This window comes from Mesitornis unicolor, unplaced genomic scaffold (assembly GCF_000695765.1).
Source record: "Mesitornis unicolor isolate BGI_N332 unplaced genomic scaffold, ASM69576v1 scaffold52078, whole genome shotgun sequence".
In the NCBI taxonomy this organism is placed as follows: Eukaryota; Metazoa; Chordata; class Aves; order Mesitornithiformes; family Mesitornithidae; genus Mesitornis; species Mesitornis unicolor.
In genome coordinates, this window is record NW_010200825.1 from 14,987 (window position 1) to 31,071 (window position 16,085).

Consider the following 16,085-nt stretch of genomic DNA (forward strand, 5'->3'; position numbering starts at 1 on the left):
CTTCCGCCCCATACTTTGGAAGTAAATTGGTGTGGGGCAGAGAGAAGAAAGAAGGGCGCACAATTTCAGAAGTCAGAGAGCTGCTGATACATAGCTTTGAGTAACCTATGGAAAATGAGCTTGTAATAAGATTTTTCAGTCTCACAATAATATATAAAATGAAAAATAAATTGTATTTGCAATACAGAAGGTAAGTGCAAAAAATCTTATAATCTCTTGGTAGGGATAATGTGATGGCAGCCATTATTTGGAACTAGCTTAGCAGGAGGACTGGGTGGTTTCTTCTATATAACTACAACACTAAGGAGACAATCTCTAACCACAGTGTTCTAGTTACATTAAAATATATTATGAAAATATTGACACTGATTTGTTACAGATCTGCGTATTGCTGCATCTTTCTTCACCCTTGTCTGTTCACACATTCCTCTAGACTATGTTTAAACTTCTCCGCCGTATAAATTGCTTCATTCTCTTTTGTTGACTGTCGATGAAGAAAGGCCCTTTATTCTCTGACTTCGCATGGCTTGAACGGCTCTCATTTTCCTTACCTTCTTCGTTGAGGAGTCTTTTTCCAAACCCAAGAAGTGTTTCCTCACTTGCTGTCTTTGTTTGGTGACAGAATTCCAGCACAGATGTGTACAACATACTTTAGCTGGGATGAATCTGACAGGGAAGTTTTACTGCTATTTGTAATATTTGCCCTTCTCCCATTAATCGTCATTGTGATGGAGATTTATATGACACAGCAGCCTAAGTGAGAAAGAACAGCAGCCATGGAAGCTGTGTTACAGAACAGTTTTATTTTTAAAGGCTGTTGTTATTTCCATGATAGCTGTGTTTGTTTTTACATTGATCCTTTCTTCACTTTTTACTTTAAAGTTTTATTTTGAGTACCTTTGAAAATGAATTAGGGGGGCCTACTGTTTCATGCAGACATACGGGACACACTGTGTCTGGAAAAATCCATTTAGTGCACTTGATCAAGTACCTATAAGCTTAAAAAAAAATCTGGGGAACGCTTAGTCTTTCTGGTAAACCATCTTGTGTGCCATTACTGTTGACCACAGGGGCGATAAAAATGACACTGTTTGTTTTGACAGATAAAATGTTACCATTTAAAATTGCTACCATTTTAGTAAAAATTATTATAATAAAGGTTACCACTTAGTGTTCCAGTGTAGGAGATAGTCCTCAACTATGTGCATAATTTACCACCTATGGGAACAACTGTAATGATGTTTGTGTGTTTATTCCATTTCCTTGTGTCTGGTAAACCCCAGGTCAGGTGAGACAGACTGACTGAGTCCAGCCTTAATCTGCGTAATTTGGAGACGGGATAGCACGGGAGGTGGTAATGCGTAGAAAAAAGTTGTCTTGCGTTAGACAAAGCTTGTTTCATGTTGGTGTGCAGCCTTATGAATAAATCACTGACATCCCAATTTTTTGAATGACTGCTGAACAGTTCTCTGTTCTGTAGTACAGTCAAGTACAGCAACAGGACCGTACTGAAATACTGGAAACTGAAGGGCTATAACAAAAAAGCTTGCTATCTAGCTTTTAGACATGGTACCATTCTGCAGGTCTCTGGCTCACCATCCAGTTGTTCTGAAGCTTTGGAAACCTTAGAGATTCCTTAGCCAGAGAATTGCATCAGACAGGAATTGTGCCTCTTAATAGTATCATCTTTCCCTCTGATAAGATATATTTTATGCATTACAGTACTTCTATATCTGTAAAAAATACTGAATTCCATATAGTATTGAAGTGTGGAATTAAAAATTACATGAACTGTTTAAATACAAGCGGATGGAGTATTTTTTCCCTTCATGGAATGTATCAGACTTGTAGTATATAAATGTGTTAAAAATCCTGTGTGATCCATAGGCCAGTTTTAAGTAATTATGGATATTCCTATTCCCTCTGGCAGTCTTGCTCGCCATGAGCTGCTGGACCCCAAGATAGTGGTGTTTGTTTTCAAAAACCACCTTCTAGTTCCTGTGGATGGTGTGCATCCAGCAGGTGCTAAACCAGCACATCTCTGCCTAGCGGAGTCAACGTGCCCTTTTTGCGCAGAACAGATGATAGTGGCATCCACTGATAGCACTTGTTGCACAGGCAGATGGCACGTTAATGCTGTTTTGAGACTGGCCAAGCAAGGAAGCCGTTATTAGATCTCTTCTGGAAAAGTGTGATGTTTTCACTCTCTTTGGATAAATCTTTAGGTTATGAGCTTTTGCTCCTGTGCAAAACCTTTGAAATGGACTCCAAAGAGGCATGCAAGCCTTGCACAGTCTGTCCCCCCATGCTGAAAAGAGCTTACCAATGCATAAATGTCAGTAAGTTTTGTCTGGGAACCATGTTTATGCTTTCTGATCTATCAGAAAGTACACATTTTATATGTCCTTCTGCTCTCTCTCGAGTTAAGCAGTGTCCTGAGCAGTAATTACAACTGATTTGAACGTACTATTTAAGGTGCAGTGCATACAAAATAACGTGTGCCTCTGACTCTTGATAAAGATGATCTGAGAATCGGGGTTCTGTTTGGCTTGAAGCAAAAGGACTGAATGAGTTATAGAGCACTTTGTCCCTGATGTTGGAAAATGTTCAACTTTTCCTTTTAATAGCTAATAATATTTTTTTAGGTCACTTTAAGGCAGCCCTCTGCTCAGAGATTTTAGGAAGCAAAGTAGAGCAAGAGCACAGTGCCTTTGCGGTGCTGACTCTGCTTCCCTTCTTGTCCTTGGTTACTGCAGTGGTTGCAATTCTCCAGTCCCCTCACCAACATCTCTGATCTATGCTTATGGGTAATCAAATAAAATCCTGTAATCTTTTGCAGTTTCTGCCTGGTCTGTTCCTCTGAACAACATTCTCATAAATATGAATATATTCTGACTGCTTCCTAGCAGAAACACAGAAGAGATTACTACAGAGTTATTCACAGACCCTTCGCTGTTCCCTTTAATGAGCTCTCGGGTGAGAGAGAATCAAACCCCAAAGATAGGATGTATTTCAGAAAAAAATAATCACATGTGATCTGAAGGCTCTGAATATTTACCTGCTTGTTTGCTTATACAGATTGTCATATAATTTGTCTGACTAGCAACTATAACGTTAATAAATAAACCCATGAATTTTAATGATATTTACAACAAATGCATGTCAGCTCTCGCGCTGTCTTCAGTACAGCTGTACCGTGCTGGATTTACAGTGCTGGTGCTGCTGCAGTTGCAGTGTGCCAGCATTTTGTTGAAGTTCAGCTCAGTTCTATTTTAACGCAGTTTTTGTCAGTGATGTATCAGAAATCCCCAAACAAACAACTTTGATGGTGCGACCCTGATAATTTAATTACTAAAAGTGCTAAGAACTATAAAAAAGTCGAAGAAATGCATTAATGGGCTCTTTAAGACAGCTCATGACAACTGACAGAGACTGCTGATCGAAGTTTAGGCATAAATGTATGGCAATGTATGAAATTCATGTTCTAAATTTTGATAGCACACACATGAGCACACCCACCTCTCCCCAAAAATCCACACAGTGGAAAAGCTCATTCATGTAATCTAGTTTTTATCATGGATTAGGCTGAGAAAGGCTGAGAAAACTGGGCCTGTTCAGCCTTGGGAAGACTTACTGGGGACCTTATTACCCTGTACCAGTACATAAAGGGGGGCTGCCAAGAAGATGGAGATTCTCTTTTCACAAGGAGACACATGAAGAAGACGAGGGGCAATGGACACAAGTTGCTTCTGGAGACATTCCAACTGAACTCCAGAAGAAGTTTATCTACCATGAGATCAATCAGACATTGAACAATCTCCAGGGGAAGTGGTGAATTCCCCTGCACTGGTCAGTTCTGAGTCAGCTTGACAGGGTGCTGACTGATCTCATTTAAACTGTACTTTCACCTCGAGAGGTTGGACTGGGTGATCCTTGTGGTCCCTTCCACCTGGCATTCTATGATTCTGTGATTATTTATTTTTTTCCCAGCTGGATGTAGTTAGATTACAGTCTTCTGCCTAGCTTCATTTCACTATTTAATATTAGTCTGTAGTGTGTGACTAAAACTTAAGATTGATTTCTTATGCATAGAAAGTCGTAAGATTCAGCTTCCATAAAGAGACTGACAGACTTTATAAAAATGGAAGCGCTTTTATTGCAGCATTTGGTGTTTCTACCAGTAAGCAGCCAGTCAGGACTTTCATAGCTAAGGTCTAAAATACATTAATACAAATGTAGATGTTATGTGGTAGATACTGAAGTTTACAGATGAAGATTCAAAGGCATTCGCTCGCCTGTGCTATTTACAGCACAAATACTTTCTATTTCCTAATGAAGTATGTGTGTATATGTGTATTTAAGGTTAACCTATCTTTTTCTCCTTTTAATATTTTACTACAGTTTTATCTCATTCCATTTGTGGCTGGTTCTTTTACTTGGTAAAGAAGCTGTTTGTCCTTCAGTAGCTGTCAATGTCTCTTCTGAAACAGAGGCAAGACCCAGTTGAAATCCAGGTGACATCACTGCTGTTACATCAGAAATGTAGCCATGGCCCATAATGGTTTGGGTACCTCCTTCAGCAAGGTTTTTCATCTGCACTTCCCTTTGTGTAAGGGCATATAGGCAGCGAGAGTATTTGCTGTCATGCTAAATTGAAAGAGAATGTTATAATGTCAAAATTACCCCATCTTCCAAACTTGAAAGGTTTGATTTTATTAAAGATAGTTTTGCTTTGAAACTGTGGCATATATGAAAAAGAACATAAGATTAAAAACCTTTAATATCATGCAAAATTGACACACCCCTAGTGTCTTCTAACACAATAGCCCCCTTCCCCCACTAAAAGCTTCTAGAAATAGTTTTGACAGGCTCTGTTGATACGAGGTTTGTTTAAGTATGCCTAATGTAACAGAATTTGGGTTTTGATTCCTAAATTCATATCCTATACCTGTTTTGGAACACCCTTCACTGAGAGCATGTAAGTGAATATAGGACCTGGGTTTAAGTATCTGTTTTATCTTTATGATCTAACATACCTGTAGCGTATCTGAAGAAGTGCATGTTATTTGTATAAAAACCCGTGCTTTTAGGTGCTTATCAGTATGTAGGAAAAATAAGACTTTTTTTTTTCACTGAGCCCTGAATAGTTTTATGATTACGTCAGCAGGACGTCCTACTGGATTAGATTTCCTGATATACTAATATGCTTTTTCTAATACACTTTTTTCACATATTCATGTAGATTGTGCTGTTTTTTGGACTGAATTACTTCATGTAGAAGTTCTGAGGTTTTACCTTTGTAGCGATTAACATTTCACTACGTCATAATAGTAGAGAATGAACTATGTTTTAACTGTGGTGACAAAGCAGAGCTGTTGCAAAACTGAGGCTGAATGCCAGGTGCTTCCAGTCTCTCGAGACTGTGCAATTGTAGGTGAGCAGCGTGCATCATGTCGCTCTTACTGTTCTTATAGAATGGTTCCGAGTCCTTCAAGAGTGGTCAGGCACCTTTTAAATCATTTTACTGCCTGAATTCCTGCAGTTAGGTCTCTCATTCACACCTGCCCAACCATTACCTGTAAACTACAAAGCAACGACTTTCTGTCTGCATTCTCAACATCCTATTCCCATTTTGCAATAAATCAAATAAATCAGGCTGCTCATCATAAAAATCAAGGAGTATCTCTTATCTTTCTCTAACATTTGTGTCTTTTATTTCTCTAAAGGCTCACTACTGCTACCAGTGAGAAACAATAGATCAGTATCTTTGGAAGGAGTTACTAAATGTCTGTAGATGAACAACATCTGACAGTTAAAATTTGCATTTGTTTTTAAACAGATTCATTTCCTACGATGCTGCGTATGTGTATAACAAAAACTGTTAGTGTGAGTAGAATCAGAAAATAATTAGAAAAGACTAGATTTGATTTTTTGTCAAAATTCTACACCTTAGAATGTATATTTACATATACATTTGTGTACTCAGTGGGTGGCAGCAGGAAGAAGGATGAAGATAAAGAAAAAGGAAGTGAATATGATTGTTAATAAGCATTATTCCCATATTATTCTGTGCTGCTGCTGCTGCTGCTGGTCTGAATTTCTGAGACAGCCTGAAACTCGAAGCATGTTGTTCTTATAGTTTTTCTAACACTAATTTCTCACATTTTAGATAAGAGATAGGAGTCTTTTCTGCCTATGTGATCCAGTGCTTCAAAGATGTAGTTAAAGATCTCTACAGCTAAGCCCTGCTGACAAAATAGTAACAGCATATACAGACCTGTGAGAGACCGCATCCCTCTTCTCGCTGCTGTCCTATGCAGCGTTGTTTTGTTTGCAGGAGTTTGAAGAGGAGCAGTCAGTGGATAGCGATCTTTGAGTCTTTGAGGTGACCCTGTGGGAGAAGTTACTTTTGCTGGGATTTGTTTGCTTGCTTGGTAAAAGGATAACACATTTTTGTAATGCTATGGGAAAACACAACTGGCCTGGCCAAGAATTTCTGGTGTAACGTAGACAATAGTGTTCATTACTGTAGCAGTTTGTAGTGGCTTCTAGGTTTGCATATACGGTGAATATTTACAATATTATCTCCTCATTTAGACTGCACACCTTGGAACCCGTGTACACAGTCAGATATTGCTAAGGTGAATGGAACTACACAGGAGACAGGTTTGCAATATGACTGCAAGTTGCCATTCACACTGTAATCTGCTTCTGTTCTAGCTTCATCAATCCTGAAGAGAGAGAAGCGGAAGAGAACAAAAAATGTCCATTTCAACTGTGTTACTGTGTATTACTTCACAAGAAGACAAGGCTTCACCAGTGTTCCCAGCCAAGGGGGAAGCACGCTGGGAATGTCGACGCGGCACAACAGTGTGCGCCAATACACGCTTGGAGAGTTCGCGATGGAACAGGAGAGGCTTCACCGAGAAATGTTAAGAGAGCATCTAAGGGAGGAAAAACTCAATTCTTTAAAACTGAAGGTAAAAATTGTTTGAGTCTTTGATCCCTGCCTTATTTATTCAAAAGAGCAGTGTCAGAGCTATATGGGCCCAATGTTTGTGCATTTTAAAAAAACCCATTTCCTTTCTATCAGCTCCATTTTCAATTGAAAAAAATGCCATTACTTTTTATGAAATTTTATTTTACTGGAGATTTATTTTGTACAATACTACCAGGTGCTGTTGTAGCTCTTATTGATGCGTCCCTCAAAGTGCCAGTTTTCTACACAGATGAAAACAAAGGCAGGAAGTGGTGGAAGTTGGCCTTGAACAGGGTGTCCAGCAGAAGTCTGGAAGTGCCAGGGAGAGAATGAGCTGTCTGAGGCCTGGCACAGTGCCCTGTTAGACAAGGGAATGGTAACATCCTAAATACAGAAAGTATAACAGCTTATTTTCATGACCAACTTGAGTTCATAAAATTTGAACCATCATAATGAAAACAAACAAACATAAATCCACTCAGGACAAAGGCAGATTAAAGGCAGATATTTAGACAGGTTGGAAACCAAAGGCTAGGGTGTTAGTGACGTATCATGGGATTTGCCTCTGAACTTCTCGCATCACAGGATCTTCAGAGCATCAGGTGCGAATTGAACAGAGTCAGTGTAACCAATGGCTCTGTGTAGATACCTTGGCTGACTTCCAGGAATCAGCTTAAAGAGAGGAATCCCCAGTGCAGTGAGTAAAGAAGAGTAAGACATAGAAATATTTCACTTTTCCCTTTTTTTTTTTTTATAGCTAGACAGTAAGTCAAGAAAACTCACATCCTGTTTAGCTCTAAAGGTTGGATGAGGCCTTTTAGCCTCCATCTGTATGGAGCAGAGCTTGGATCTTTGTGCTTTCATAAATCTCTTGGCTGGGATGGATTTTCTTTCTTCGTTATCTTACTTACTTCACTCCAGCCCACTCTCTTTTTGGGACATAGACCCCACTTCCTGCTGCTTTTCCAAATATATGTTCTTCCCCTGTCACTAGTTTGAGTGGATGATAACCTTTGATGTGACTGAAGTTCCTGCAAAATCTCTTTGAAAGTATTCAGTAAATAAGGAAACCCTGATTTGCATTCCTCCCTGTGTCCTAGTTTTCACTGTTTCCTTTTACCATAAACTTAATTAATCAGTGATGGGATTGATCCTCAGCAGTGATGTGGGAATAGTTTACTGGCATGTTCTGAGACTGGTAAGCTGACTCCAAAGTTTCAATTCAAATATGAAAATATTGTGGTTAGGTCTCCAGAATCCTGAAAGTGACTTAAAAATGGTGACATCTTTCAAGTGTTAAGTCTTTTACTAGATAAAATATTTATCTTCACTCTAGCACATGTATAAAAACATAGGGAACAGAAAACTTCCTTTTTGAACTAGTCCATTAAATTCAGCTTAGTTGCCTCTCTGATTAGACACTTGGGGTGAAAAAATAAAATAAAAACTACTTTTCCTCCCAAAAGCAAGTCCAGGACTTACTGAGTTAGCAAAGAGTCACTGTAAAGCACTGAGCATGTTTTATTTGCTTGAGACAACTGGGCCTTGCTGATTTCCCACTATAGAGATGGAAGAGCTGCTTGATCATTCGCATGGTTTCTAAAGGAACACAGAAAGAAAATGCTCTAGCGTTCTAAGGTGACAATGTCAGCAATTGTGATCTTTAATGAAAATGGACTAATCAGGATTTGCATTAAAATTATGTAAATCTGCACAGAAAAATGAATAAAATGAGAAAATGAAGGAGGGCGAAGTTTGCTCCAAAAGGCTTTTTTCTTTGAAAGCTATTATGCAAACAGAAAGTAACATTTTTTTAAATTTCTATTTCCTCATTTTTAAAGTTTTTTGATCTGGATTAAAATATGCAAGTCTGTAGGTAGAAAGGATTATCTCTTGTAGAATTTGTTAATATTGGAAGATACTGGAATTGAGTCTTCATAATGTACAGTATATTATTTTACTTGCAAGTGTGAAGATCCAAATAAGAAACTTCTCTTAATTAAAAGCGGATAACGACTTTAAAATCATCTTCGAATCACTTCAGCCGTTTAGCACCAGCAGCACGGTAAAACACTGCTGACAGCGGCATAAACAGTTGTTTGTTAGCAGCAGAGTGTGAATACTCTCCTGGCAGTCTGGACATGAAAGCCATCTTGTCAAGATGAAAGTACAAGGTGGGCTTTAGTACGGTGTCGTTTGCGGATACATGAGTAAGCACAATAAATGAGCTGGAACAGTCCTTATGGCTTACCCAGAATGCCTCTTCCAGTAAAGATCTGTTAAAATTATTAGCATGGCCCAAGTGATGTTAAGGCTTCCACATCTGTGGACACAGTTGATTGGTTTCCTTTGTGGGAACTTGTAGGCAATAATTTCCAGCTAGGGCAGGCAAAGTTGTCAAACCAGAATTTTTCACATTTTATGGAGCTGAAGTGAATTTCACCCAAAGGCTTCACAGAACATCGGTCCTTGCCTTGTTCTGTCGTTATGACATTAACCTTTAGCTTTGTGAGAGAAATTTTTACTCATCTACATATCAAGTTTAGTTCAGATGAGCAATATTATGACAATCAAGAGAACTTAATGTTCCCCTGAAGTTCTGTATTGGAAAATGTATTTGATAGTTCTGGATAATCTTCCTCCCCCTGTAGTTATCCTGCTACTTGTTTGAGAAATGTTCAAATCTTTCATTGCATTAGTTCATTTTTACTTTGTGTGATAAAATTGAGAACAAAAACCAGAGGAGACAACAAGGAAGACATCCAGCAAAGGAGTCAGGAGCTAAGGTGCTTTGGAATGCCTAATTGCTGTCTGACCACATGCAATGCCCAGGCATTTGCCTTCCCAGCCTGCTGGATGCAGACAGCATTCAGCACGTGGCTGGAGCCCGCTCCTTGGTGGTCAGGATGTGCAGGAGGAGGAGGAGAAATACATGACGAGTTTGCTATGGTTCTGTAGGTGCCTTTTTAAGCTGAGCAGTTACAGCATTCGCCTCATGGGTAAAATCCCAAAAGTGTAATTTTTATTAAATAGTAATTGAATAAAATACTAAAATAATTACAGAAACAGGGATTATAATTCTTCCCCTTCCTTAGTTTCAAACTTAAATTCTGGTAGGCAATTAAATAACTGTGTTTAACAAGTGTTTTAAGCTTCGTGTATTTAGAACCAGAGAAATCAGAATTCTTAGGTAGGTCATTCTTCTAATGTATATATATGTATTATATATATATTTATATATATATTAAATCATAGAATACGAGGTTGGAAGGGACCATAAGGATCATCCAAAATATGTAAAAAGAAAGCAAAGAAACATAAATGCACTGTATTCAGCTGCACCCAGCTAACAGAAAAATGAAAAATGTATTAAAAAACCAAGGATGCTATTCTGGATTTGAAGATTCAGGCTGAATTCCATGTCCAGTGGAGTATTCCCTCCCACTGCCTTCAGACAGCTAAATCAGGATGCATTTAGTTATTCTGTGGATTTACCTGTCTCTCACTGTAAATTATACAGAAAAAGGATGACTTCAGATGTTGTGTTTCCCACCTTACTGAACTAATACGTTGAAATACCTGGTGTAAATAATGTCTCCATTGTCCCAGGGAAAGGTAGAACTGGTTAGGGAGCTATAACCCTCTAATTTCCTAGCTACTGTGAAGTGAAATGAATAGTAGACAATAGAGTAAGAAAACAATCTGAAGGAAGTTTGAGAGGACATTTTGAAAATACTGCATTTAGGATGAAGAAATAGCTAGAAGTGTATTCACTGAAAGGGATCTGAATGTTTTAGGGATAACAGACATGATAAGTAAACTGAACCATGACATAAAATGAGGGCTTTAAACTCCGAAGGCAGCAGTTACAGAGAAAGATTGAGAATACATTGGAAAGAGAAGGAAACAATAAAGCCTATAAAGCAGAGTTGTGGAAGTGGCAGAACGCATCTGCATGAGCTAAATACGGTGCTGAATTACTAAGAGGGCATGATTGCTGATCTCAGGAGAATTTCTCTTTGTGCAGTGTAATGTGTATGTGCACACTGTATGTAAGGACTGCCAGCCATGACACTGAGACTCTTCTCCTTCTAAGGGAAAAGTATTGCTTTTAATCTGACTTTGTATGTCAGGAATCATTAGGGTGGGTTTTTTTCTGTTACTGTATTACACAGTTGTTATAAACACAAAACTACCGTTACAAAAAGGAGTAAGCAGTCAGTAGGAGTTCACTCTCAAGTAACTCGTTAATGCCATAAATGGCAGTTACAATCCAAAAGATGGTGGAAAGGGCAAACTCTTAATGTAAATGGGAAAATGAAACAGTTGGAAATAAAATAAAAGCAGAAATAGTGAAATGGGTAAGATTCAGGACTGCTTGCTTACACATGAGAAGCATAGCTAGATGGAGACAACAGGATTTAGTAGCAGAAAAACAGGGAGTTACCTTTACAGTGATAATTATTAACTGTCTGAACACTGAAATGCACAAGAAAAAGGCATTGGTAGTTCTGACTTCAGTATTTTATCTGTATTTAAAACTGGTGTCTAAAAATTTATTTGGGATAACAGGCCAAGCAAAAATGTTCTGCAAGTAGAAAAGGCAAAACAGAGAAAGAATTTGAATGGCTGTTTTTCTCTGGGTAAGAAACATTCAAATTACATTCACTGGGGGACATTTTCCTGAGGTCATGGTGGTGCTCATGATGAAACAGTTAATGCAAATAAGACTTGAGACTTAACCTTCCTTCAGCAGTATTTTTTTTTCCTTTTCTGCTTGAATATATGTATATATAGGTATATATATAGGTGTATATATATACATACCTCTTTGTATATGAGGTGAGTTACAGGAGCATGGTACAGAAATGCATTGTCTTTTGAAAGTCGCACTGGAGGTTTGTGCTTGATGCTCATGGCCATTTAATTTTGAAACAGATTTTGAAAGGTTTGAAAGCTGGACTATACATAGGTAATAATATAGTGCCAGGATACTTCTACCTACAGAGGCTCAAAAATTCATATACCTAGGGAGGAGCACAAATCCTCTGAAAACTTTTCTCAAGATCCTTCACAAGAGGTTAATAACTTCTTTCCATTTTTTTCTAAGTGTATTGATTCAGTAATTACCTAAGAATAATCTGGACTGGTGAGTCAGGTACTAAAATCTATGACAACACAAAGCTTACATGGGTTATTTTCAGGATCAAGGAGGACTGGAAAGAGCTTCAGAAGACACATATGCATCAGCACTGTGAAATGCATTGCAAATAAATGTGAACTAGTGTAGGTACAAAGGGGCAAAGTTAAGCGACTTCCAGGCTTAAAATTGCCAATTTAAGCAGCAAATACAGGCATCTGCGCCACCAGTACAGTGGATATACTTCTTTGTGACCTCAGCTGTACAGACATCAACCGGCTTGTCAAGCTAAAGAGAAACAGGGCAGTGAGCAGTACATAAAATGCACCATTTTACAAATCTGTGATGCATCGTAATCTGAAACAGTGTTGGTCGTATTATTATTATCTCAAAAAGAATATTGAAGAATTTCAACGAGCCCAGAGACAGAAACTAGAATCAATTAAGGGCTCAAAAATTATCTTATGAAACAATACATAAAGAAAAATGAGAATTTTAGAAAGGCATGAGATCTGGCAAACGACGACAAATAATAAAGGACATAACAGATCAGAATTTAGAAACTCAGGGAACAAACCAAGCTTCGTGACAAACGAGAAACTAAAAATGTGTATGTAACTCCCATGTCAAATGTAAAGAACTGTCTTTTCACCCCATGTGGAATCATATTCTGGAACTTACTGCCAGGCGTGCAGCATTTTTACATACAGCATTCCATATTCATAATGCATTACACATATTTACATGTATAGATACCTGTGTGTGTGTGTAGGAGTAGCATTTAAGGACTTTGTTAATAATTGTTCTGTGCAACAGATGACAAAGAATGGTACAGTGGAATCTGAAGAAGCCAACACCCTGACGCTGGATGACATTTCTGATGATGATATTGACCTGGACAACACTGAAGTAGATGAGTACTTCTTCCTACAACCCCTGCCAACAAAGAAGCGGAGGGCATTGCTGCGAGCTTCTGGAGTGAAGAAGATTGATGTGGAAGAAAAACACGAGCTGCGAGCCATCCGCCTGTCCAGAGAGGACTGTGGCTGTGACTGCCGTGTGTTCTGTGATCCAGAAACCTGCACTTGCAGTCTCGCAGGCATAAAGTGCCAGGTAAATGTTTGTGCTGTTGTCGTTATTTAACTATCAAGGGCAGGGGAGGGAGTGTGTGCATGCACACGCATGCACTTTTTGTTGTTAAAGTTATCACTACAGGAAATAAGTTAATTACTGGACAAAAACGCTTGTGGATCTCAAACCAGCTTTTTTAAGGCCCAGATTTAAGAGTGTATGGTTTGCAGTACAGTTTCCTTAGACATCTTTCTTTATTTTATGATGACTTTTTTTTGTTCTTACGCAAATATTCTGCTCCTCGTATTCTTCTTAGGCCTTTATATAAATATGCAGGTGCAGACAATGGAAAATCAGTAGCCTGCAAACTTCAGAAAGGATTTTACCTTTTATTTTAGAGATAATTCTCATACTGTCCAAACATGAATTGTAGTCCAAAGTCAATGAGAATCAAGAAATGAGACTTTGTGGTACTGCCCTTTATTTAACATGCATGAAAATTAAAATACCTGCATGAAAAATTTGCACGTAGGCAATGAAAAATACATGTGCTATAACAGCAGGTAGCTTTTCCTTTGCAGACTGCAAAGGTATTTCGTATTGTACATGTACATAGTGACCCACGTACAGTTGTGGATGTCCCAAAATGTTCCCTAAAAGATGTTTCCTCTAGTTCTCCTGAGTCACTGTTATGCAGCTGAGTTGATTTCTTCATCACTTCTTAATCCAAGCTAAACTTTCTCTGCCCTTCTCTTTGCTGTTCCTGTTCCCATTTTCATGTGTGGGGAAGAGGTACCGGATTGCGTTATATGGTTCTCCACTGCATCATATTTGATTACAGTGTAGATTAAAACCTTAGACCTTCAACTCTCTGATTGAACTATGGGACGTGTGGATTCAGTCACATTTGTTAGAACTGTAAGGTGGCTAGAGATGTTCTGCCCACAGTCTTGTTGACCCAAGTCTGTTGACCTTACAATAGTGCCCCTGTAATTGACTGCAGTATCTTTCCAAATGCACTGGAGTTTTTTTCCTACTTTCTGTGATGAGGTGTCCCCATTGGCAACTTAATAAAGATTTTTATGTACAATTATTTTGTTTCAGTAAGTTTCTACTTTCAGTTATTTTTTTACCAAATTTTAAGAGTCTGGTAATGCTTTTGATTTTTTTTTCCTAATTTTATTTTTTATTCTTTTTTATTTGAGCACAACATGAAGTAAAGCTGTAGCAGATCCATAAACAGAAAAACAACCTATTTTTTTTTGTGCCCCTGTATAGTGCTTTCACCTATGTAACAGAAATAGATTTTTCCTACTCTGCAACACTGTTACGTGTATGGGTCCCTTCCTGCTCCTAGCAGTAGTGCTAAATTCCAGGGCGAACCCTCTGAATTACTGTTACTTACAAGTACTTCTCAAGGTGAATCCCACTTCACCGCTGTATTTCTCTAGGCTGTCTGGGCTCTGTCCTAGCACCAGGCTCATGCTACACATTGTTAATCTGTGTTCTTTTTTTTACAAGGTGGATCGTATGTCCTTTCCATGTGGTTGCACTAAAGAAGGCTGTAGCAATACAGCAGGCAGAATTGAATTTAACCCTATCCGTGTACGGACTCACTTTTTGCACACGATAATGAAACTTGAGTTGGAGAAAAACAGAGAGCACCAAGTTCCAGCCCTGAATGGCTGCCACGGTGAGATAAGTGCACACACTAGTTCTGTGGGTCCAGGACCCCACCCGGTTGAGTATTCAATTGCAGAAAATTTTGAGATCGAAACTGAACCTCCAGCTGCAGTCATGCATTCTCAGTCGGCCGAGGACTTGGACTGCCCAGGGGAAGAGGAGGAAGAGGAAGATGGCAGTAGCTTTTGTAGTGGAGCTACAGATTCTAGCACACAGAGTTTAGCCCCTAGCGAATCGGATGATGATGAACAGGAAGAGGAAGATGAGGAGGAAGATGATGAGGAAGAAAAAGTGGATGATTTTGTAGAAAGCATGAGCTCCCATGCTGATATGGTGCCTCTTCCTTCTGTCCTTTGCTACTCTGACGGAACTGCTGTGCATGAAAACCACTCTAAAAATGCCTCATACTATACTAACGCTTCAAATCTGTATTACCAAATAGAGAACCACATTGCTGGCACTGCTAACCAGATCGGCGAGACATATTCAGAAAGGGATGCTGTCAAGAACGGTAGTCTTTCTCTGGTGCCTTACAACATGACTTCAGAACAGTTTGTTGACTACACACGGCAATCAGAGGAAACTTTTAGCGGCCATCATTACCCTTCTGCAAACCCCTCAGTGATTGTGTGCTGCTCTTCATCTGAAGGTGACAGCAGTGCTCCTTGTAACAGTTTATATGCTGAGCATAGGCCAAGTCACCCCCAAGTGGAATTTCACTCATATTTGAAGGGTCCTTCTCAAGATGGCTTTGTTTCGGCTCTGAATGGCGACAGTCGCGTACAAGAGCACCCTGCTGAGAATTCACTAAACCTCCCAGAAAAGAGCAGACTGCATGAGGAGTGCATCAAATCACCAGTGGTAGAAACGGTACCTGTTTAATATTTAAATTATTCTAGGACTGACTTCCTGTATTAGAATGCACTCACACTGAATTTCCTAGAATCTTACTTTTTTAAGGAGGTAGACAACACTTGGACCATAGTCAATGTCGCAGACATATTTTGTTTTCTTAAGCTACACTGGCAGTGGTATTGCACAAAAACAGCTCATGTAAAGATTTAAATAAAAATAAACAAACTGTCTTTTGATAGAAATAAAACATGTAAGTGAAAACCACACCCAGCGTATTTCAGAGTAGCCTACCTATCAAAGTATGCGAGACCTGCCAAGCTATCTGAATCAAAGCTTCATGTTTTTGATTGTCGGGCC

At 38.9% G+C, this 16,085-nt stretch overlaps 1 protein-coding gene across 1 annotated transcript in view; it reads left to right on the plus strand.

Annotated features, from left to right (window-relative positions):
- CSRNP3 (cysteine-serine-rich nuclear protein 3) overlaps nucleotides 1–15,794 on the plus strand; it is a 24,587-nt gene extending 8,793 nt beyond the window's left edge. The window contains exons 2-4 of the mRNA XM_010189852.1: nucleotides 6,721–6,980; nucleotides 12,936–13,232; nucleotides 14,712–15,794. Coding sequence (XP_010188154.1) covers nucleotides 6,721–6,980; nucleotides 12,936–13,232; nucleotides 14,712–15,755 — 1,601 coding nt within the window. The 3' untranslated portion in view covers nucleotides 15,756–15,794. The remainder of the gene's footprint in view (nucleotides 1–6,720; nucleotides 6,981–12,935; nucleotides 13,233–14,711) is intronic.
- Nucleotides 15,795–16,085: the final 291 nt, after the last annotated feature.